The sequence below is a fragment of the Embiotoca jacksoni genome, unplaced genomic scaffold (assembly GCF_022577435.1).
Source record: "Embiotoca jacksoni isolate LCO1_2020_lvr unplaced genomic scaffold, fEmbJac1.0.p SCAF_13, whole genome shotgun sequence".
In the NCBI taxonomy this organism is placed as follows: domain Eukaryota; kingdom Metazoa; phylum Chordata; class Actinopteri; family Embiotocidae; genus Embiotoca; species Embiotoca jacksoni.
Window position 1 is genome coordinate 14,751,063 of NW_027185263.1, and position 26,446 is coordinate 14,777,508.

Sequence of the window (26,446 nt, forward strand, 5' to 3'; positions counted from 1 at the left end):
CTGCACAGGGATTATACTGAAATTTAAATGGAAGTCAGCAAATCTGAAACGGGGGATGCTAATTAACCTAAGGTTGAATTTAGGAGACAATGTCCTGAATTTCATTTTTACAAGATTTTCTGGAACCTGATGATAATTAAATCTTCACATCTTGTAGGTAAGCAATCAGATGCTTTCCAATGTACATTGAAAAGGAAGGATAGGAAGGACTTTATTACGACCTCTGGTTGGTGGTGTGTAAATCTGGAGTGCAAAAAAACAAAGAAGGTAAAAGAGATGTCAAAATGGGAAGAAATGGAGGAATGAAGAAGGGGTCAATCAATATGAGATGGCTTTGTATAGTTAATAAAGCTGCATTCATTCTGTGCTCCCGACACTACAAAGACTGCACTTATGATTGTTAAGTTGCTGCAATTACTGGCTGGCGAAGGCATTTGAGAAAAGCACCATTAACCCCGGCATCCGAAGAAAACAGAAAGCAGCCGGGTGTTTTCTCTCAGGGAATGTAATTGATGAGACACCGTGGAACAACACACCCACTGGAGCATCCAGTCCCTCAGCAAATTATGACTTGGCTTACAGTACATGTGGAGTCTACCTGGTTGCTGTTTTTGTGATATTTGGTGCCTGACTATAGCATAACAGGCTGTCATTGTATACTATGAATCATAAATGTTGAATAAATACAGTGTGAACAAAATCAGCAATAACAAAATGAAACCCGTTTTCTTTTTGTGTAAAAACATTAAATTGTGCTCAATTTTCATTGTAATAATTACAACTTTTGGAGTGGAAATTAATGTTTGTGCATTTCAGCATTTCATTTTTCCTAGAGGCAGTGATGTGCGTAAACACAGCTGCATTCAAAGTGTGCTCAGGAGACAGTCTAATCCTCACAGCAGCAGAGGAGTCATCTTTCAGACTGACACACTGGGTCTCGGGCAGCCTTACATCACTAATGCTTTTTTTTCCCCAAACTCTTTGAATCAAAGGCTACATGTAAATAACCTTTTTCTGTCTTAAAATATTGATGTTTGTTGAAGTTTATGTCTGAATGAAAGCCACAGGGCGAGCAATGCGTGAAAAGAGTACTTTGCTAAAAAAAAAAAAAAAAGACTATTAGGGCAGCGAGCGCGCTAAGTGGTAAACACTGTCACCAAACAGCAGGACGATCTGAGGCTCCAAGTGAGTTTGTATGTTTTCCCTGGGTCTGTGTGTGTCTCCTTTGGGCTCTTTGCCTTCCCTCCACAGTCCAAAGACATTCAGGTTAGGTGATTTGGAAACACTAAATTGCCTGTAGGTGTGAATGTATTTGTACGTCTGTGTATGTGTGGTAATCCAGTGAAAGCCTGACAACCTGTTCAGAGTGAACCGTGCTTCACACAAAACATTTGCTGGGATAGATTCCAACCAATTTAGAGAAATCTTACTTTTAAAACGCGCCTTTTATGTTTGGTCTGCTCTGCAAATGCACTCATTTTGACTGCATTGTTTTTTTTTTTTTTTTTGCCTCTAGCAATATAACTGAGGATTGATCAGTTCTTTTGTTGGTCCGCCACAGCAATATCTCAACAACTACTGGATGGATGCCATGAAATTTTGCAGGATATCAAGCCGCTCTCAGAATGAACTGTAACAACTTTGGTGGGCCTTTCATCGATCACCATCACCAGGTCACATTTATTATGTTGCCAAACTGACACCCGAGGCGACTGATATATGTCTCAGATGTAGTTTCTTACTATTAATAAGCAAATCATAGCAGGGTAAAAATGCAAAACTAAGGTGGTGAACATAATAATCATCATAACTGTAACATTGTCACTAAGCACGTTAACATGCCGACATTAGCATTTAGCTCACATTACCTCTGTAATGCCTCACAGAGCAGCTGTTGTTGACATAATGATCCTCTTTTAATTTGATTTTCATGACTCAGATAACTGCCAAAAGCCAAAACCACAAACCTTGTATAAAAGTGGACGTACCTTACAGGTGTGAAAAATGAGGTTAATGCAAACAGCCTGAATAAAAAAGTGCAATACCACTGAGGGCCGCTATAGGCTGGCTCCAGAAAGGCTCTATCTCCATAGACTCTCTTCCAACTTCTCTCATGAAATACATTTTTCCACAAGTCATAATGGTATCATTAGCTAAAGCCACTACTTGTTACTTTTTGGGGGTTCATCTGAAAATAATCCCATCATTAATTACATATTAGCCCTTAAAAAGCAGTATGTTTGGGGGCATGTCTGTTTGATTGACAGGCCTGCGTTGCAGTCAGGTTTCCGCTATAGGTGGGCGGGCATAATTTCCTCTGGTTCCCAATCAGATTGTCCGAATATGGTCACTTCTGGCTCCAAAATAACAAGATGGTGACGGCCAAAATGCAGAACTCGACACTTCAGAAAGGCAGTTCACGCATCAATGGGTGACGTCATGGTTGGTTGCCACTTGGCCAATTACACCAGTTTTAACAATGAAAATAGTAAGATAGTGAGTATAACTGTTAATGTGTGTGAGGGTTGTTAAATGCCTAATAAGTCCGAAGGTATTAAGTCTTGTAACTTGGTAAATAAATATATGAGCTTTCTGCGGGAACACAATGTCTAAACATGGAAAAAATGAAACTCAGACTGGGGGCAATTATGTATAGATCATGTATCTAAACTGTTTCACAGCTGTGGCTGGTAATGCGATTGACACATGAACATCCTATCCATTAATTGACTGGGTGAAAGGATGAGGCCTGCGGAAATTGGGTAAATTTCATCAGGAAAAGTCAGCTAAGAACTATTCACAGATATTCTGGGGAGCAGACAGATAGATTACTGGAGAGTCTCCAATATCTGGAGTCACATCTCTGGCCCCATCGGTTTAATGGACTGTGTCCTTTGGAGGCCTTCACTGTCGCGTCACTATGCTGCACCACTTCTGGCTCAAAAATATTACTGTATAAAGGTGAGTGAACTCTTTCAAAAAAAAATTCAAAAGGCTATGATTTGTCTTGTAAAATGTCTTCCAGAGCGTGCAGAGGCTGGAGGAATCTCTTCCACCTTGTCAGCCATTTGGTGTCGGTATTAAACTACCTGCTTTCAGACTTTGTGTGATGAGGGATAGGGGTAAAGCATAATCAGTAGGCTATCAACTGTAGGCTTCCATATCTACCATTTTTGAGTTACATCTTTAAAAAAGGCACACTTTTTTCACCATAATTTTTCAATTAGCCGATTTGTCTCCATCCTATATGGACGCTGCCAGAAATATTGCCAAGCAAACACTATTTCTTTGTTTCCTTATCATTTAATTGATCAGCAGAACGATCTGTAATAATGAATTGTTTCTGAACAAATGCATAAATGACGGAGCGCGGCTTGTAGTAACAACTTCATTAGTCGGGGCTTGGTGGTTTTATCAGAATGAAACCTTCATTATACGGCAGCGTTACCTCAAATTCTATCTGCGACCAATCAAAATTAAAGCCATCCTTCACAAAAATGAACGTAATTCATGGTGAGCACTTACAGATGGACAAATTCTACACGAGACAGAGCGTACTTTTATTTCTTGGTTTGAGGAGTGTGTATGAATTAATAATAAGCCCAGTGATCCCCTTGCTGCTAAATAGGTGGGAGGAAAGAATATATAATTTTGTATGAGGGAAGAGGGAGGTTGTGGCAGACCGATCTAAAGATGAACAAAAAAAAAATAGTAAGCCAGATAGGAAGATGTAGAGAGAGAGAGAGAGAGAGAGAGAGTTTATTCTGGTTGGGCAGCTGTATAGTTCCAACCTTGGTGGGTGTGCTGTTGAGTACTACATGGCTGAGTTGAGCTGCAGTGCTACTTGCTGTAGCTCCCTCTGAAAAAGCCCTCATCCACTGAGAGTTCCCCCCAACTGTCACATGCCACTGAAGCACAGTAAACAACACAGACGTACACACACACACACACACACACACACACACACACACACACACATACGCACACAGCATAACCATTTTCATTAACAGAACCACTGGCACACTCAGCCCAGCTGGTCCCTGAGTCGACACTGGAACTGCACATCTGGTGTCAATGCTCCGTTAGAGGGAGGCCATCTGGTTGGGTGGAGGGGAGACGGGTGGGGAACAGAGACGGGAAGTCAAAGGAGGTTGGGGAGACAACAAAAACAGGACTCTCATCGATACTGTGCCGTTCAACGTATGCACATATAAATAAGGATATGTTTGTCAGATGCACTATATATATATATATATATATATATATATATATATATATATATATATATATATATATATATATATATATATATACCCTGTGTGCATTAGTCCTCTTCCAAGTAAGAGGATTAGATGTCAAAGGCAGGTTTTCTCTCTGAGCATTTGGAGCTAATGGCAATGAACAGATAGCATGTTTAATGGCTTTCAGCAAAACACGCCTCTTCTCAACATGAATAATGTTCACTCTGTATTGTCCCATGGCTTCCGAAGGGGAACTTAATATTACATAATACATCAAAACATTAATAATTCTAAAGTGTTTCCATGTGACGCTGAAGAACATTTTGACTTCAGTGTTCTTCTTGCTGTAATGTATTATGTTATTCAGTGTTGCTGTGCCTACCAGTCTGTTTCTATTAGATAACTGACGAAGGGATGCCCATATAGAATCCATGCAACGCTCCAATTAACTCTGTTGAGCTGCATTTATACTTCACTGGAAGCTGTATATGCAGAGTTGCACAGCGGTTGATTATCTATGGTGTTCGACAGTGTCGCAGAGAGGCTCCACCTACGAGCATGAAGGCAGTTGTGTGTAGACACTAGAACAAGCCCTGACAGAATCATCTTAGTCATCTATTGATGCACTAGACAAGAATGTAGATTGGAGATCCTGCAGTGGTTTTGTAACCACAAAGAGGGCAGATGCATGAGTGCAAATCTATCCCTCCCCTTCTGATGATATTATTAATGGCTCATGATGGCTCAATCGTGATATGGCTTTCTTATTTTTTACTGGCCACAGTCTGACACTGATGCAGACATGCGACGCACATTTATGTCTTTCATTTGCTTCAAAGTGAGGCAAGAGGTCAGAAAATGACCCCCAAAACTCTTGGACACACGGGCAGTAATGCACTTTTGCTTTACGTAAAGGCGCACACACGTACACGCACATGTCTGCAAATGCACACCACACACCCACAAAGTGCCTCCTGCTGCCAGTGGCCAACTGAATCATGCTCTTATTAAACCTTGATCGGAATTCGAGCTCAGGCATTATCCACTTAGAGTTATTAATGCTGCGGCTCTCTAGGGAGGACAGAGCAGGCGGGGGAGGGGGGGCAGACACAGACACAGACATACACACACACACACACACACACACACACACACACACACACACACACACACACACACACATACAGATGTTTACATTACATGCATGGATGAGGTTTGCATTATTTCAGTGACTAGAACATTGCAGCTTCTGCAAGTCAGACAAATGCACTATAAAAAGAAAAAAAATGAGCAAAAGGTAATCCTTTGAAAGACACATTATTATCAAATCAATCAGGAGGATGGAGAGTACCTGGATACAATCACCCAGCGCTATAGATGCTTGATGAGACATAACAGAATTGCTCCTAAAATCCTAGCCTCAGGGGAGACAAAGAAATTGAGGCTCTCATTTTACTTTTCCAATATACTCAAACCTCAGCATCTGTTAATTTAGCAGAGTTAATTAGGAATGAGCACAATTACCACTACTACGAAGTAGAGATAAACAGAAGAGTAAGAGAGGAGCAAGTACAGCATGTACAGCAGGAAGGCAATTAGAAAGTCTGGAAGTTCTGTTAAAGACACACAAAAAAAGAAAAATACATATGTTGCCATGTTTAACAACTGAGATGAATTTGCATTATTTCCATTGTCAAGTGTCCATAAAACTCAGCAAAATAGATGGTTCATCAGGTGCAGAGGTAAAAAGTAGCCGTCGAATCGCGTGAACACAGCCGTTCTGTGTTTGTGAAGGCTACTATCCTCACAACTTGATCTCTATTTTATAGATTCAACCGACCAGCACATGCTGAAGTTACACTGAACACTAAAATCACAAATTCTGCATTGTTTGTGGGAGAAGATTTAAAAACAAACGCATTTACATACATTTAAACACATTTGTGCCATTTACAGGGTCAAATGATTTGCTTTAGATTTGAGGTTATTTAAACAATGCAGTACCTCTAAATTGCTCTGCTTTTTATGAGGCTTTGTTTACAACAGAGGACAAAAGGTCGACTGGAAAGCAAATTAAATTTTCGCCACCTACACAGATGCCCTTTAATTAGATAGTTCTGAAAATGTGGCTGTTTTTGTTCCGTTTCAGGGAAAAAATACATTTCAAGAAAGATGTCCATGAATAGGAGCAAAATGCTGCCCTTTTAAGCTAGTTCTTCAGTCATTGTCTCACACATGCACGGTGTTTCTTCATTGAAGGTATTGCACAGTAACTGACAGTGACTATGGTGGCTAAAACATCTGATTTACACCTGTACTTTGCAGTAAAATGTCCTTCACTCCAGTGCCAGCAACTTAATGCTTTGCGCTATAAGCAGTTTGTCATCCTTCCTAATCCTTAATATCCTTGCAAGAGTTCCAGCACCTGTGAGCACGTCCGCCAAGCCACATGAATTTTCCTCGCAGGGAAGGTATGATACCAGCGAGGTCTGACTGCCTGGACAACACGGCGATACAAGGGGAGTGGTGGTGGCTGCTGAACGCAAGCCAAAGCAGCTAGATGGGGGAGGGCAGGCATGCGGGGGGAGGGAGGGGGATGGGGGGGGCAACAACTGTGGCTGGATCTGGCTTTGATGAAGAAGCATGAGAAGAGGGGAGGCTCAGTCTTGGAGGGAAGCAGGTGTGTGAGGAGGTGATAAGAACATTGAGGCAGCCACTGCGCACACGTACGCACACACATACATGCAAACAAACAAACAAACAAACATACTCCTGCAAAATGCCACCGACTGAAATTGTTCATTCAACTTGCAACAGCAAATTTAAATGGCATCCCTTCAAATAACTGTTGCAGGCTCTTTCTCTGTTGCCTCGCGTTGTAAGAAGACAGACAGAGAATTACGGTGTAGGAAAAGAAAAAATGTAAGAGCAGAATGAAAATGATGAGAAAGGGAAAATGGAGGGGAGAGAGAGAGGTTGATTGAAGGAGCTAATATTGTGGTAAACAAAATTCTCTTCTGGGGGAGAGGACGTGTGTTTCAGCTGGTGTCTACTGTAAGCGTTTGTGCTTGCATGCGTATACCACACACATATACATTAATTTGTGAGAGTTAAAGCGTCCCTGGGGAGAGCTTTGTGGCAATACGCGGTACGGAACAGAGAAAAGTAATTTATGGATAAGATATTTATTTGGCTGGCTTATTTCAGAATCCATTAAGATTAATTAAGTGTCGCTAAATGTGGTGCTATGGAGTTCAGATTTCGCAGATGCATTCTCATCATTAGCTCACAGTTTATTCAGCCTGCTTAACAGCTTCTAATAGCCTGAGTGAAGCCGGCGCCAGACCGGAGTGTTATAATGGCTCCCAAACAGCGACTATGACTATCGGACTGGTGGATGGTGATTTAGTGATTGACTATCGCAGTGTCAATATATAAACCATACTGTGCAAATGTAAATCTAAGCCACACACACATCAGCATTGTATGCACCTGTCTGCGCTTGTTAATCAAATGCAGGGAGGAAGCGAGGTAGGAAAGGAGACAATTAGAAACTCTGTCATCAAATATTTGGTTTGTTTGGCAGGAAGGCTGCATTAAAGAGTGAAGGAGACGCCGCCAGGCTCGCTCAGTCTACTTTATATCCACCGTTAGTTCAAATAGACTTTGCACAAGCAATTAGCTCCAATCAGGGATTAACTGAGCTAACACAGAGGGAGAAGGACGCTTTTGGAATTGTTCTACTTTAGCATTTGTCCTAAAGTCCAATCAAAACATAATTTAATTGATTGCGTGTGCATTTGCGTGCATGAGCACGTATGTTTTTTTATGTGGTTGCGCTACATACTATCATCATGTAAACATCTAAAGTTCCATAAAACAGAGAAAACTGCAGATCAGGACTGTCACCACATTTGTGATGTTGCAGAACGCTTCAGAGAAAACAAGCAGGAGGACCTGCAGTTGCCAACTACTGTTTTCAAGGTCAGGAATTCGAACAAGGTTATGTGTTCGCAGTTGCTGTCCTTCTTTTCTGGTATTGACTTATATTTGCTCCTGAGAGCAGCTGAAAGAACAGACACAATAATGTCAGATATTAAATGACACAAAAGAAGATTTTGAGCAAACAAAGTAGTAGGTATGATACATATATATATATATATATATATATATATATATATATATATATGTCAGCCAGTATTTAAAATCAGGGATGTTTAGTGGGTCAAAGTAAGAATAACTAACACTGCCTGCAGGCATGGTATTCCTGAAGGATACTGATGGTGCAGACCTGATCACCTCTGGTCTTTAAACCAGACTACAGAATGGACAACAGAGCTGTTGCCTGATGAAATGAGGCTGCTTTGATTTTCAAATGTGAGAAATATTTACGAGACGAACTTATCCAAGCTTTAAAAATTCTCAGTAGAATTAGGTCACATCAAATGACATAAATTATCTTAATAATCCACTCTTCTGCACAATAAATAATGAATTAAAATGCTAACGAAGTGACACAAATGAATTTTGGGTCACTAAGGTGACACAAAATTTGTCAAGCGAAAAAAAATATTTTGGTTATTTTTAATAGTCCCTTGTCCCACTTAGCCTGACTGTAAATTAATCTATTTTAAGAATAGAACTGAATATTTACATAATTCTTTTTTTTTTTTTTTTTTTTGTGGCAGTGTGGCACAGGCCGCTCAACAAAGTATAATCATGTCACAAAAAAAAAAATCTAATGTTGTAAATACATAATGAGGACATGAATTAATTCAATAATAAATGCAAAACAAACAAGAAAAAAAAAGTTCATATTTTAATGGTAAGAAAAAAATATATGGATGAGTGCACAAGGATAGACTTGTGCTGTTAGCTGAGTCATGACAGAAGCTGGTTATCTGAGGCAAACTGCCCCGAGCTGGCAGAGAAAAGGAGTCTGAGTTTAGTCTGTAACACTAAAGCCAGTTTTTTTGTCCTGGACATTCTGAGAATTTTAATATCCAGTCATTTCAATTCATCTGTAGGCTATAATTATGGTTAATCTCCAAAGAACATTTAGAGAATGGTGATCTGTGTGTCGTGACCTTCCTCATCATCTTAACTTTGGACAGAAGAGTCGGCAAAGTGAGCAAGTGAGCTGCTAACAAAGGACTTCACATTGACACTTTTAGTTACTCCTTAAAGCCCAACTCTAGTCCGGAAGGTAAACATTGAATGAGATTACAAGGGTAAAAAAAAATATAGTGCCCACTCATCGAATGATGTCATCTGTATCCAAGCACTATTTCAAACTTGGATGGATTTTGACTGAAATCTATTCAGCACATGAATAAAATGGAATAAAAGACAGCAACATGCCTGCTGTAACAACTACTGCTCATGTGTCACGACATCACCATCCTCTATTTTAGCCAAGCAGCAACCAACAGTAATGTCACTCGTTGTGTCATGAACTGCCGTTATGTAGCCTTGAGTTTGTATTTCGGTCGTCACCATCTTGTTATCATGTAGCCAGAAGTGACCTTATATAGACGAGCTGGGGAGGAGCAAGCTGTGAATCTGACTCAATCTGATTGGGAACCCAAGGATGCTATGCCCCGCCCAGATGAAGCAGAAACCTGACTGCACCACAGGCCGGTCCGTCAAACAGACACACCTTCAAACATAACGTTTTTTGAGGCCTAATATTTAATCAATTTTTCTATTATTTTTAGATGGACCACCAGAAAACTAATAAGAAGGAGGGGCTTTAGCAAATGACATTATTATGACTTTTGGATTATATTTACTGACTTTGTATTTCATGAGAAAAGATGAATGGTAGTCTATGGAGCCGAAACCTTTTTGGAGCCAATCCCTAGTGGCCCTCGTGGGTATCGCAGTTTAAGGAACTTCCAATTTGGCCTAATTTTTCAGACCAAGCTAGGTCCACTTTTATATACAGTCTATGATTGTAGCAGATCTGTAGTTATATAAACAAATGTTTGTTTTTTCTCTCTAGGAAAACACTTATTTTTTCACTTTAACATACTATGTGTGTGTAATAGGTGTGTGCTATTTTGCAATTTGGTGGAATAAAACAAAGATGACAAGATAAAAAAAAAAAGTATTATAAAAATGATGTGGATATCGTGTCGGTATATGGAAATGTCCCATTTTTATCTGATTTAAACATAAAAACTCATCAGGTTCTCTACAGTTAGAACAGACATTTTAGGTTTGTACTTTGTAAGCCACAAACACAAACTCATAAGCAGAGAAAAGTTCCTTTTCTATAATTCTCCCATTCCTTCCCCTTAGCCAGCATTGTTTTACCACACAGTCAGCAAGCAGGTTGCTAAATGCATCACTTAAATCCACTCAAACAATGTTTTTTGGCTTAGCAAATTATGTGAATGGAGTCATTTTGTTAATCTTCTTGTGCATTTTGCGCTCAACAAGTGGCATACCTCAAAATAGAAATAAAATTATGTTAAGAACCCAAAAAGGACGACATCTGTGTTTCTTCCTAATAATAGATAAAAAAAAAAAAAAATTGTTTCTACACATGAATGCTAAAATATATTCTTCATGTCACAAAACACTAAAAAGCACTTCGACGTCTGACTCTGATATTAGTTCATCAAGCTCAAGCGCCCTGTCTAACTAGAATAAGTATGACAGCAAGTGCTTCTTTTTATCATTCCGAGATCAAAATAGACGTTAAATCAGCACAAATGTTAATTGCCTTGTGATTTAAAGGGAAAAGGTTTGATATCCAAAACATAGAAGCCCTTACTTATAAGAACAGTTCAAATTTTCTGAATGAGCTGAAAAGCTTTTTAACAAATAATCTATCAATGTAAGTCTTGAGCCCCTCAAATAAGGCTGTGCATTGAGCCATAAGAGGCTTTGTTATATGTACAGTATTGGATTCAGTTTCACATCTCATATCGAAAATATAATATCAAGATATGGAGTAGCCAAATAAGTGACATATTTAAAGTAACACCACATAGGTCCAATATCTGAGTGGCTAGTTAAAGTGAAATATTCCTGCTAAGAGGAATTGTTACCTTTTATCTTGATTGACTGGATGAGCATCAAGAACAACAATGATTAAGCACATCTCCAGAGGAAATTACTGCATTGCAGGTTTAAATAATTGAACAGTCTTCAGTAATATAAATATTTTTGTTAACGCTCAGAATTACAATTAGCTTTCATTTGCTAAATCACAGGGGTGCATGCACTCCACTATATTAGTCCATATGCTGTAGATATATTGCCAAGAAATTATTGGACATTTCATCTTTTGCTTCAGTGATGAGTCCTTTTATTCACCAATCGTTACACTGTAATCTGCTTAAGTGCAACCAAAACCCTGAAACCTCATCTCCGGCTCTGATTTGATATTCAGGGTGTGATTCTGTTTCTATCGCGCCGAGCAAGAGTTGTAGAAACAATTCAACAACTCTTTGAGGGAATGCTGCTTAGCAGACTTGAATGAAGAAGATGGATTTAGGTTACGTTCTTCACAACAGCTTTCACAAACATGAGACTGCATGATCTGAATTTACTGAGATATTATAGGAGAGTTGTTTACAACAACCGCGGCTGTAACAGTGTTTGAAAAAAATTAAATAAAATGACTGTCAGCCTTTAGTCATTGGTGTTTTTGTAATATCCAGAGCACAGCCATAGCCAGGGGCAAGGCTAAAAGAACTCTACTGACCATAAATTGCTTCATCTGTCGGCTATGGAAGTGCCTGTCATTTAAAAGGAAGCGGAGGCAGGTAGGCAATATAAACCAGCAGCCTGACTGTTTCAGGGGCGGCGTGACCTCTTGTGATGCCTCGCCATCCAATATCCATCATTGGGAAGTGAAGAGGTGTATGTTTGCCTCTGTTTTATATGCATTTCTGCACACTCTGACAGAGAGCTGTCAGCTGTGAGGCTGGAGTGATTTTCCACCGGCATCCATGGAGAAAATCCTGGTTGGATTCAGAGCTGCCTGGCTTTTTCTGATGTGTAAGAGTGCCTGAGACAGGCCTAGCAGGTTTAAGCAGATTAATTAGGGTGTAGCGAGGACTGTGAAGAAATCTCTCTTCCATAGATGCTATATCCACTGACACAGCTTTGCATACCGGCAGGTCCCCTAAAATGTGCACACAAACCACCAGCATCTCTGCCTATCTCTCCAACACACACAAAGATACTGCACTTACACAGAGCGAAGACACTCCAGGAGGGCCAAAAGTCTGCCATGGCCCCGACTCATCCCATAATGATACCCCCCTCCCCATCTCCCTCCCTCCCTCCCTCCCTCCCTGAATGTGTTTATCCTCCCTGTTTTCCTCTCACTCTGCTTTTGCTTAGAACACATTTCCCCTTGTTAGCGCACTTGCAAGGAAAACGCTATTCTATTAGGGATGATTTTCACTTCCTGTCTCTTTCTCAATGTTCGAGTAAACAGAGTTGCCCACGGAGGGAGCAAAAAAAACAGCCAGAGAGAGAAACAAACGGTTGACCCGGGGATTAGCTGCTGCGAAAGTGGTGCAATTTAAAATTCTAAATTGATGCACAACACCAATAATAATGAGAGCTGGTTGTTTGTGCGTAATAACTACTGGGTGTTCGGCTCATGAGACACAGAAAGTGCCAAAGAAACTCCTCCAAACTCAAACCAAAACTTGTCGTCCCTGCGACACTTTTTTTGTGCGACGACCCATTATTTTCCATCTTATCTCACTGCACTGATTGATATTGAAGAAAAGACAAGAGCAGAAAATAGAAACACCACCCCGGCCCTCCCCGAATCCTCATCACCATCATCATTTTCATCATTACATGAAATATGACCGAGAGCAGAATCCCACAATGCCGTGCAAATGTCGACGTGAGTTAGCATCAAGAAGACACAAGAGATATGCATGCATCATCTGGCCAGGAGAACATCACTTGTGGGGAGACAGCCAGAGGCCCAAAGGAGGAGAAGCAGAGGAGGAGGAAGAGGAGGAGGGGGAGGAGGAGGGTGAGGAGGGGTGAAGAGGAGAGAATAAAAGAGAATACGAATAGAGGGTATACAACAGAAGGGAATTGAGAGGAAAGTGAAGAGAGAATAAGATACAATATTAAGGAAAGAGTGGGGAATAAAAAAAAAGAAGGATTAAATGAGTGAGATATTCACCACAGCACAGGCAGGGAAATAATACAGCGAGGCAATCAGAGAAAATGGAGGCATAATATCCCGGCGCTGCATAATCTCCGCAGATTCAAGCATAGTGCATAATCTCCACAGGTTTAACAATACACCATGTGCCCTAATTCTGAGGCCAATTACAAAGTGTGTGGCATTTGGTTCGCGTGCGTACAAGCGGGTGTGGATTCGACTGGGGTGACCTCGAATGTGTGAGTGAATTTAGGATTTGCAGAGGGAGGACGGGTAAAGGGGAGGAAGGTGGGGGTTGGGGGTCTTCTCAAGGGTGCTGACAGCTGGGGTCCCCATGCATGCAGCATCTATCCCCTTTTGCCTTCTATATACTCTAATGCCCTTCACTGACCAGATTAAAAGCCCAAATGACAAACGTACAAAGGCTGGAAACATCTGTTCTGGAACACACTGTCCATCCCTCCCCATGCTGAGCTCTGTTGGTCACTCTTCAGTTGCAGTCCCCATGCGGACGACATCTGCAGCGATGGACTAGTGCACATTAACTACTGGAGCATGAGACCAAGCTAACCCTCTAACCGCGGGAGCGTCGTCCTTTACACAGGAGGAGAATTTCTTTATAAAAAACAAGCTTTCTAATTTTTTTTTTCAAAATAAACACTACCTATTGTCTTATATCTTTAATTTTGTCTTGATTCCTTCTGTAGTGTTTAGATTTTTTTTCCTTGTCATGCATATGCATATGTCATGCTGCTGTGACAGGTACATTTCCCCACTGTGGGATGAATAAAGTCAAATCTAATCTAATAACAGTAAGTGTCCCCTTCCTGCTACTCGGATGGGGTGTAAAACGGTTTCTGCAAAGAAAAAGGTAATAAGAGGAAATTGAGGAAAGTGTTGTGGCTCCCATGGAAATGCTGCTTTTGTGCAATCTCCACTTAGCCTTGTTGTGTCTGCTTCAAATTTAAACTCAATTCAGCCTGCAACAACACTTTCCCCTACCTTATATAGCAGCCAGGCCGGTCTCTTGCATGAGAATTAAAATACAAATAAAAAACACTGCTTGTCTGAGAGCCTTTGGCAATAAAATGTTTCACTTCCACAGAAAATGCAATTACACGGCATGCCATCCCTCATTGTGAGCTAGTGTAAAGTGTCTTTAAGTATGAAGTTAAGCCATCATAGAGCCTGTAGCTCACGACATGTGTTTCCTATCACTACTTTTAATTCAAATAAGGGATTTTTACAGCTGCAGTTGAGGACTTAAGAGTCCTCACAGTCCTCAGTAAATGGAGCCTAGTGGCAGTGCACACAAATCCACGAAGCAGAAACCACCGGATTCATCCAACAACCTTGAAGTTAAATGGGTTTGTAAATTCTGCAAAAAAAGGGAATAAACATGCTAGCTAAAAGTCTACCAGCTCTGTGGGTTACATAAATGAAGTACAACAAAGGAAGCGATGTGCTGGATGTTGGAGTTGAGAGAGTAATCAAGAGAGTCGAACGACGAGTGAAGATTCAATGTATTACTTGAGAAGAGTGTGAAGTCAGAAAAGTCAGGATTATGTAAGTGAATGAAGAGTGTTCAGAGTAAAAGAACTGAAAGTAAAGTAAACTGAGGCTCTGATTAATAAGGCTTGCAGTGCAAGGCGGTTAGCAGCTGTTTGATGATCAGAAACCCCACTTGGACCCCTGACACACTGGCACTGAGAGTCTGCCATCCAGCCCACCCACCTGTGCCCACGCAACACCACCAGTACTTGCTTTACACAAACAGACATGTGTCAGACGGGATGAAATGTTATTTGCTGCCTTGTTGCAATTACACCCTTTAAAACAGTGGAAAATGAATTGACACACATCGGGGTGCAGCACTTTGCCAACATATAAAAAGCAGTGAAAATTATAAAGGTACTCGCTGTGATGGTATGGAGCATTTATTTATGACATGACCTAACCCAGGTAAAAAAAACATGAGGAAACAGATGCTTGAGTGTGTGGGGTTTGGGGGTTGGACAAAAGAAAGATACTACGTTCAACGGATTTCATGAATTAATCAAGCTTCCGGATATTCTCTTCCCATTTTACTCACTGAGGTGTGTACTGCGGGGGGAAGTCTGATGTCCCTTTATTTGCTGCCCGGGTCTTGGCACTCTCCACTTCTTGTGAATCAGATGAGGGGGTGGACGGTGGTTGTTGATGCTTCCTGGGTGGACTGATGCGATGGAGGTGAATGAATGGGCCAAAGGAAAGTCTTGGATGTGACACTTAGCAGTTATAACAGTGCTTTGGCCTAGATTGGGTGCAATGTTGGGTAGGCCGCATGAATAATAAAGCAATGACAGAGCCCCTCTGGGTGGTTGGTGATGTTCCTCAGTCTCATCACCCCTGCCAGACTGGAGACCACTAAGGGGAGTAGATAGGCGAACGCAAATTAGCAGTATTACACCATGAAAAGACAGATATTTTAACAGGATGAGTAGCTCCCAGTCCTGCTTAATATAACAACAAAAAAAGAAAGACTGACTTGATACATTTTAATATTACTGCTTGTGAATTTTCCACAGTCCCTGGGTGTTTAAAAAAAATAAAAAATTGTATCCTCTATGCCTGAAGATGCCCTCTTAAACACATCAAGACTTTATGCAGAGATTGCACATCAATCACTGCACAGCAACAATTATGAACCATTATCATTTTGCTGAGAGACACGCCTTAGCTTTGTCACACTCAGATGCACACAATCACACATGAGTAAAGATACTCGAGCCCACACAGACACAAACATCCGCTAGTGTGAACACATGAGCATGCTGGGGGGAAATATACCTAATTTAATTGAACTTACTTTATTTTGTCCCTGGTTGTAATCCCCTAAAATTGATACATGGCTTTATATAGTTGTTATAAAACATAGCTGGATGCAGCTTTCTGAAAACAGAAAACTACACCCAGCTGCAGCTTCCACAGATGACAGCGGCAATAAGTTACAGCTGTATCTGTAATAGTGTGAAGGCCTCATTCAAGGTCTGCTAATGGAGTAGCTTAAGCCAGCGCCAACTCATCTAAAAGGAGATGTATAGCCATATTTCACATTCAAATGTTGGAACACGACCGCATTAAATTATAACCAATAATGTACTGTGTATGGCATCACAATATACTACCTTGAAAAGTTGACAGTGGCGTGTAATGAATCATTTTGTGAGCCGTCATATTGAAAATGGATTTTGAGGTTTGGTCTTTGCTAAATCCATCCCAAACATGTGCAAATCATACTATCCAACGTCTCTGTCAGTGCAGCAGGGCTCAATTCTCCTGGCAAAGCCTGTCAGATGCACGTTATTTGATTTAAGAAAGAAATATCTGAATTATTTTTTTTCTCTACACAGGCTTTTCTTGGACTATAGTGCAACTTAAGCATTAAAACTCAAGGCTACTTTGACAGTAAAAAAAAATAAATTCTGTAAAAAAAGTCTGTAGCTGGCAGCTGATCCCTAACTGCCACACAGTTATGCTGGCAGGTTTTCAATCTGTAGGCAGGACACCTCAGGTAGATAGGAATATTTGGTTTATTCATACAGTTATCCTCCATCATGGGCTCTGACAGGTGCATGTGAGTAGTTTGACCCAATGACCTTTACCAGTGACTTCCTCCACACAATAAGTTAGACTAATACAGCATGTATGAACCAGGAAACGTAGAACCTAATATATTGTAGCAACCAATTCTTAACTGATAGCTTGACAAATATTTGTGTTATATTATTATCATAATTTTGAAGCACTATTTTATTAACTCTTTTACGGTACCTTTCATCAAGCACCAAGATACTGTCGTGTTAGTCACGCCTATTCCCTCCAAGGAGCACAGACAATGGCCCTTAATTTGACTATGCATCTAATAAAACTGTTCATTCAGGCCAAACAAAAACAAATCAAATGACAAAAACTTAACCAAATTACATCCTTCATTTAATCACAATTTCTTGCGTCTAAAGATAGGCTCTATTTAGTGAAAACTCTTGTATGTCACTGACTCGTGTATTTGAAAAATGATTCTCAACAAAAAAATGTCATGATTTTCCTTGACAAAATTATAATTGCTCTTAGGGGGGAGGAGGGGCAGATGTATTAATGAGATGGCGCATTGTTTAAAGCAACATAAAATATGTACATCAACAGAAATGGAGACCTGAATTGAATACAATTATAACAGAGATATAAAAAGTGGCGGACTATTAAAGTTAAAATCTAATTAGGTTGAGTTGCCCAAGTATAATGGCAACCACATAAAAGCATTTATTTATATTTTTAGAAGTGTATACACAGGGTAAAACAATCTAATTCCATGTAAAAAACCAATTAAATCATGGAGTATATTAATCAGAAGCACACTATTGATAATGTAACGTGTTGAATTCTATCAGCAGCTTGTTAAAAATAAATTAAAACAGCTAAAACAAGCTTCAACAGAGTAAATCGAGTTAGCATGCTTCTTCACGCCAGGCATATGTTTCTTCCAACCAACTGTAAGAAAGTGCACCAGAGCTCTTAAAGGTGTTTGCACGGTCCAATTAACACCAGATGCTAGCCCTTAGCTAACTTACCAAACCTCATAATCCACAGACCTCCAAGGAGTGAGCATGGTCCAGTTAGCACCAGATGCTAGCCCCTTATCTCACTGTCTTCAGCCAAAAAATACCCATAAATTAGTTCCACTTGCATGATCTGGCCACCTCTACATTTGTACTGTTATGAAATGAGACCGGCTTGAACAGAAGCAAACAATTCTATATATTTTCATTGGCTGGATGAAACATAGGTGTTTTATCAAACATTAAAAATAAGAAATGATGCAACATATTGAAAAGATCATAATGAAATATGCTGTCACATTAATTGGGATCCCACTTCTGTAACATGGATCACCATCGATCATCTATAAATAAGAATAAAGTTAAAGCTCTTGTGAATACAACAGGCTAACTTGTAAAAAATGAAAACTACAGGCCTTATTACTATTAATTTATTTGCTTTTAAGTTTAGGCTTTAACGGCAAATGTATTTATTATTTGTTTTTTGTGTGCATATCTGCTGTGTTTTATGTAACTCTAAAGAAGGGTTTGGCTTTCCCAACTGCTCCGTCAACAACAGCAAGGGGGTAGAGGGTGAGTAGTACTGAGCTCCCAGAGCAACAGTATCTGATTTAATGAGCAAAAAAATGCCCTAACATAACACTTAGAAAGAATATTAGTTGAGCCCTTCTTGGTTAATTTCTATATTTGTGTTTCAGTTACTGCTTTGTTTTTGATTGCCTTAACGTGGCTGCTGTAAACACGTAGCTCGCTGGCACACAAGCATTTAATGGTTGATTACAGGCTGCCTGGCAACAGCTAGATTAACCCACTGCAAAAAAAAAAAAAAAAAAACAGCATCGGTGTGATTGAGATCACTAATGTCGGGGGAAACATCGCTTTTTTTTTTCAGTGTAATCACCCCCCAAAGGATTTAAGGAATTATACTCTCATCTCGCTGATATACTGACAGCTTTACACATCTTGTGTGTCTATCCTTGATGATAGCTCTTTTGTCTTTTCTACTCTAATACCTATACTGTATGCTTCAACTCAAAATCAAGGTTGCAGATTAGATCTTTCTCTGTACATTTGCTCAGATCAGATACTACTGATTGAATTATGATAAAGCATGGAAGGATGATGGAAGATAGTGTTTTTATTGCACCATCTATACAAAAAAAAATTCTCTGATTTGGCCAAAGGGGGCTACGCATGTGAAGATAACTGCACTTACAGCACTTTTTGCTGAAGACATATGCTAATATGAATAACTAAAAGACAAACTTAACCTCAACAGCCGAGAGAGTTCACTTCTGATCAGCCGACTGCAGGGAAACCTGTACCTGATACTGGCTTAACGAGAGCAAAGCAGAGGAAGGCTAACGGGAAGGATACACATGGGGGCTGCTGGACTGGCAACAGATTGTGAAAAGCAGCCAAGCTATTTACTCATACAAAACATTGAAAGTCTGCCTGGGAAAACACAGGGCTGGCAGGCACTAACTTTAGATGTTGTCAGTCGGTAAAAGTGAAATGCATGATTAATGGCAACTTGCCACTTTTTAAAACACAGGAGAAAGCCTCCCGATGGAAAGGCAACTGAACCATGTAGTATATTTTAATTTCCTCCACCAGCACTAACTACATGCTAATAGCAATGGCTGACCACAACCTCATTTCTGGTATCGCAACACAAAACCTCACCCAGAACTCATGCCTAGATCTGTTGGATGCTTGAACAAACAGAGCTACCTTCTAATCAACTACCCATGTGGCATCTGCCAAGTTGTAAAGCACAAATATGGAAGTGGGGATAAATGATTCCTTCCATGTGGCACAGTTTGTGAAAAAAATACTATTTCATGCCTGGAGAAAGCATGGCTGCGACTATCAAATCATGGCAGCTAGGCTGTTGTTTACTGCATAAACAGTGCTGAATGGCTCAAAGGGATGCCCATCAAGAGGACAGAGACAAGGAGGAAGAGACCGAGGATGGAGCAGAGACACAACACAAGCAGGAGTCAAATTTAGATCATTTCCAATTTTAATGCCCGAAAGTAACACCTCTAAATCAATGTTTTGCACAGGTATTTTGTATATGGTGACCTGAACTGTTTATTAGTTTTCATTTCAGTACACAAAACTATAAGCCCAGGAAAGATGAAACAATGGCATTCCTGCCCATTTCACTGTACTGTTCATAAGTGGGTGCTCAAGTTTTTCACACATTTCAAAATACTGGCCACTCAAAGATGCTCGTATAGGTATAGGAATGAGAAATCCACTGTTGAGTCTGATGTTTACCTGACATTTGCCGAAGGTTGAATTTTGGTAGCTTTTTACATTTTAGATCCTGCGGCCCTTTTCACACGTACATTTTACAAACATTGCTTCCAAGAGATTGCAAATGCTCATGTTTCACAATTCATGCTCATGCATGGGTCATAATTAAGACTGTGTTCTGATTGGTAAATGGTATGAAAATGAGTTATATTTTGCAAGTGCATGTTGGTGAAACAGGCCGCTGGTCAATTGGGGGAAAATATGTAGTTTTGCTTCTGCTATCAGTACACAACATCAGCTAATCTACTGTAAGTAATTAGCTATTTACTAATTCTCAAAATGTTTATCTGTAATTTCTGTTTTATTGGAAAACAGGCATGCATAACAGTCAGGTGCCAGATATGTTATTTTCAGCTGGAGCTGACCTTTGCCAAATGCAGTTATAGATATTGCTGGTAGCAGAATATATCACGTGGCTAATTAACATTAATCTTGTTAGTGACTTCTCCAATGATCAAAATAAAACTCGAGCAAGGATTTGGACTTGGAAAAGGTCTGGTTCTAAACAAAACAAAACAAAATATAATTTTCATTTATCACAACTGTTATCTTGCCATGTTTGTATGTTCAGCCATGGTAGCGGCATAGCTACTAGATAGATTGGTGAGCTATTTGGTAGAGACATCCATCTAGTTCCATATGTAGTGTAAAAAAATATTAGCATGCTAACATGCTAAACTAAGTTAAACCAGGTAAAGACCTGACTGTTGAAAATAATCATGTTATCATTGTATGTGTGAGTATGGCAGCGTTTTGATGTTTGCATTTAGCTCAAGGCAACAGTGCCTAAGTACAACCTAACAGAGCCACTAGTATGGATGGCTTTAGGCTTAGTCTTGTTGGGTGTTATTTGGTCAGATTTTAGATATTTAATTTCAGACCACATTTATTCTGATCTTCAAGTTGTGTTAAACATACCATGGTCTTTTTTGTTAGCCTACACCAGACCCAAATTACCCAAATATACAGGTCAGGGAACCCCATTGGGGATTGTTTCCAGTTGTTGCATCCTAATGGTAATAGACCTTGAGTTAATTCTGACAATATTGGAGCAGCCTTTAACCAATCAGCAGTGACCACTATAAACATGTATGTTGTTCGCCAACACTCTATTACTGCCGATATGGTTGAGGGACGTCTATGTCTTTGAACTAAGACACCCCCACTAGTCACTGATTTGTCTGCCCTTCAGAGCGGCTGAGCAAATACGGTTTCCAAACTATAATAACAGCGAAGTCTGAAGCTGTGACCAATAGGTGGGCGGAGCCAGACTACTGTTTTGTAGATCTTGGCTCAGAATCCACAACTGTTCTCAAAGAATGAATTACAAGCATTCATTCTGCTCTTAAAAATCCAAATAAATGCCCACTGTGTTTAAACTTTCATAAAAAATTATTACCATGGTGCTCTAAGAAACCCAGTCCAGGCACTGGATTTATGTGGCATTGTGGCTGCTTAGGTTGCTGGTTGTCAAAGACTGGGAGGATTTAATTGATGATTGTCTGGCTGAGTGACTACACTTCTAATTCTCTTAGCACAGTCAGACAGGGGACTCATCTTGTTCTTGAGTTTTTGTGCTAATGAACACCCTTGCATCCGTCTCCCCTCCGCCCACACCTCCCTTTCAACACATCACTGTTTATGTCTTTCTGTCCGTTCTTAATAGTTTGAGGAAGCTGTTCTAATTCCATCAACAGCCACTCACGCTGATGATTAGTGCCAGTCCACTGGTGGCCTGGAGGTTGCACAGTTGTTTGTTGACGTTGCTCAGAAGTAGTGCTCAGCTGCAGCGCCCGACTTAACAGGCTGAAGATGTGAAAAGCTGCCTCAGTAGTTGGCCAAGTGTGATTGTACACATCGACAGCAGGTGACTGTTGATTATTTAAATTGCATACTGGGATGTGAGAATCAAGTGACATGCTGCATCAGTACAAGAAACACAATGAGTCTTGTTTATCATGCAAAAATACAAGACCTTCTAATAATAAAAAACAGACATGGCCTCATTTCTCGGTGAAATGGCTGATGTTATCATTTGTGTCAAATATGCACCCAACAAGACTGTTCAGGAAATAGAATTTCAACAAGGGTGAAAATGCTTCACATTTGTGCCTTGTGATGGTCGAAGAGCTGATGCAGTACATGTTCCCCAATTGGCCCAAATTTGATTCGTCTTCCTTTTGCCTTTCTTATTTCCAGTCACAGAAAAACAGGGTAGCTTCATTCATTTACAACTAAAGCAAGCTTTGTTGGTTTACACTGTAAATCCACCATTCTGGTTTTAACAAAGATGAAATAACCATGCAGACAGAATAAAAATATGGTAATATTGTCCCTGTAGACATCACAGTTGTATTGAATTAAGCCTGAAGCGATATGATTAAACACAAGATGGAAACTCAAAAAGGCCAAAGCTGTAAAAAATAAGAGAGGAGAAAAATACATTGTGAGGTAGATCGAATTATGTTTAAAGATTTAACAAAAAGGGATATATTGGGTGCATGTTTCATGTCTAGTTTTGTATTTTTACCATCTTAACCATATGCATGCGTAGAAATAAATGTTTTGGTGAAGAGCAGTTCATTTAAAAGACAAACTAATGATATGAGGTATATTATTTGTTCTTGCCAGGCTGCCAGCTGTAGATCTGTCTGGCAGATCTGCATAATTTACATATTTCAAGCTTTGCTGCCATCTTAAACAGTCGAAGTGTTTTGCATCGCATGGAATGAATAATGCCTCTTCAAATTTCAGTCAGACTGGAGCTCACAAAATGCCTGACGAACCACCAAAATTGAGCTTGTACAGCACAAATGTACCCGAGGGAGCAGCACCCCTCTACTTAGCTATATTTTCTAAGCCACTGGCTGAGATGCAATGTTACAGCCCATTAGAAAATTTGAGGATGTGTGCGGACTCCTAAAGAAACAGACCACTTTTGAGCTCGGCTCGCTGTCAGATCATCCCCACAGCACTTTTCATCTACCCACTTGCTCCCACCCGGAGCATTGCATGACAACTTTGGCTGCTGCAATACTGGCAGGAACCTGCAGCCCCTGGAGGAGTCAAGCGATTATGCATCCCTGTAGCCATGATATTCTGAATTACAAAAAGAAGACTATCAGGCTGCCTTGGTTATACTGTCCTTTATGTAAGAGAAGCTCCAGAAAAATCAACCTATTGACACCGTCTGCACACAAGGAGACAACACAGAATAAAATAGGTTGGAGGTTGGTATTCATACAAGAAAACAAGATCAATACTGAAATAACTTCATTTGTGGGTAAGGTTGTGGGCAGGATATTCAGCTTTAAAACAGACCTGACAATCAGGCTACTGAAAATCTCACAGTAGTCAGATATCAGATTTTAAATAATGGAAATGGCAGTATTTAGGTCCTGTAGTGGGTCTGCATGGTTCATATAACAGCCACAGAATTCAAAGCTATACGTATGGAGATGTAGTCCACGGTGTAAACATTGATGCCTCAGGATGTCTTCATACACCAAGATGGTACTATTCTCACATATATTCAGATATAGCAAAAATCAATGGGTTTGTATTCAGGAATGGCTTCAGGAATTATCCAGTATGCTGCAATACATCATCCAAGACTCACATGACAGCATTTCAAGGAACATTAAAGCTGCACTGGTGCGAAGATTAAAGCACATTTACTTCCTGATACTTAGATTTAGCTCCTGTATGTTTGGTTCTTTTACATTTAGAACAATATATTGTGTTTGTTCTTTCTCCTTCCATATGTGTTGCTGATACATACTATATAGCATACTTTTCTTCCAACAATTGGGGGGGGGGGGGGGGGGGGGGGGGAAAGCAATTTGGCATTAACAATCGCAGCTCCTACGCTGACAAATAATGTGCCAATTAACTCAGAAAATGAATTCAGAATGGCTGTTTGAGCTACCAAATACAAATGAGCTTTATTGTATTTAAGGAGAACCAGAAAATCCCCACAAAATCACTCTGACACAGTCATTGTGTTCACAAAGTCGGCCTCTATTCAGTCAAGGGAATCAGTGATGCAGCCATAACATTTGTCTCTTGACAATATAGCGAGAGTTTTAGGTCTCTAGTTTCCTTCTGATAAAGAATAATTCACTGTCTTCAAACACAACTGTACAGCCTAAGACGTACAATGTAAATGTGTGACTTTTGATATTACTGGGATACTGTTACAGCCGCTTTAGCACTAGATCGTCATCTTCTATAATATCAAACACTGCAGTGTGTCTTTTTAAATGTGAAAGCCAGCACTGTATCCTCTCACACACAACCACACACACACACACACACACACACACACACACACACTTTGTATTTGTATGTCCTCTCACATGCCCAACATCTCCTTAAGCGTTAGTATTTCCAGGACTGCTCACTGCCTTTGATTGGAAACAAAGGAGAGGAATCACCAGTCGAAGAAGATGGCATAAATACAAGTGCCTAATGTGGAAACAGCAATAAGACGAAGAGATGATGTGGTGCACAAAAAGGCACAGAGATCTCAGATAATGTCTCGGCAGAGTTGCTATTAGGATCATGGTTCTTATCTCCCCCCTTTCCCCCCCTTCCTGTTCCATGATTTCCCCATGAAGCCAAATACAGATCCAGAGTGGGTGACAAATCACTACAGCACCATAAAGACCATAATTCTAACTGGGAAAGTTCCTTCTCAAACTTACACTACATAGTACATCATTAGATCCAACATTTCTCACACTTACTTATTTTATAATCAGAAAGAATATAGACAATGCTTGGGTGGATAAATATTTTGTAAATTTATAATTAAATTGCAATATCTTTACCTGGAATTCCCTATCAGTGAGAATGATAAACAGAGAGCTGGGAGAGACAGTGTGGGTGTTTGTGTATGTGCGTGCATGTCTATCTGTGTGTGCGTCCGAGCGCGTGTGCATCTTGTTCATGGCAAGAAATCAGCTCAGTTTAGCACATAATGGAAATGTGAATAGCCCAGAGCGCCTCTCCCACACAGGGAGAGAGCTGGCTGGGAGCAGGCTGCATCTTTCCAAATCCAAGCAGTGAAAGGGAGTTAGCTAGGTTAAAATACTGCTCCCTTTCCCTCTCCCTCCCCGGAGCGATTCACAGCTTTGCCCATACATTACTCAAACAGGTCATCCAAGCAGGTCTCACTAACAGTCTGAAAACACATTCACATAAATATGTGCACACTTGCTATGCACACGGCTGAGGCACGCATGCACACACACACGCACACTTGTAGGTTCAGTGAAAAGGTGACATTGCACATATTATGACAGATGACATCTTACATGTGGATCTCATAGCACAACAGCCCCAAAATCTTATGCTTAATTTAACATAAACTTTACCTTTTCAAATGCAACATTTACATGTTTTCATACAGTCCACAAAAGGTTACCAACCTCAACACATACTCCAGAGCAATTTTGTTTCTGTCATGCAACACAGATCTCTCTGACCATGGCATTACCCAGAGGAACATGATAACAAGTCAGACTTACATGCTACTTCTAGAGATGCGTTCCGGCTTACGGCCTCTCCCAGATAGTTTTGGGCCACGCACACGTAGCTGCCGTCGTCCGGCTTGCTCCGTCGTCCGTGGACGATGCGCAGGAAGAAGAGGGACCCACTGGGCAGCAGCATACGGTGGGAGCGGGGGTTGTCGCGGTCCGTCTCGACGCGCTCCCCATCTTTGTACCATTCCACCGTGGGGGTCGGACGGCCCTCTGCCTTACAGTTAAGAGTGGCTGGCTCCCCCTTGGACACAATAAGGTCAGAGGGGTGTTCCGCGATGCGGGGAGGGGAGTCTTCCTGGCGAAGACGAGACCCTAAAGGGAAAGAAGAAAGTAAAAAAAAAAAAAAAAAAGTCTTGTTGAAGTAATAATCATAATGTTTACATGCACATAAATAAATGTATTTTAGTTTTGCTGAGGCAGCAACAGCGGTGTGTTTTAGATAAGTGCTGTTAACTGCTTGGTAACCATGCAGCAATAGAAACTATGGCTGAACAACCTCTAGAAAGTGCAATGCAACAACAGTAAAGCAAACCAACTTGAGTGTCAGCAAAATACAAACAAATTCTAATTAATAAATAATAA

The 26,446-nt window shown here is 40.4% G+C and overlaps 1 protein-coding gene across 2 annotated transcripts in view; it reads right to left on the bottom strand.

The window, feature by feature from the left end:
* Window positions 1–26,446, bottom strand: part of LOC138196609 (roundabout homolog 2-like) — a 77,078-nt gene that overhangs the window by 46,798 nt on the left and 3,834 nt on the right. For both annotated transcript variants that reach the window (XM_069146839.1, XM_069146838.1), the window contains exon 2: window positions 25,850–26,176. In XM_069146839.1, coding sequence (XP_069002940.1) covers window positions 25,850–26,176 — 327 coding nt within the window. The remainder of the gene's footprint in view (window positions 1–25,849; window positions 26,177–26,446) is intronic.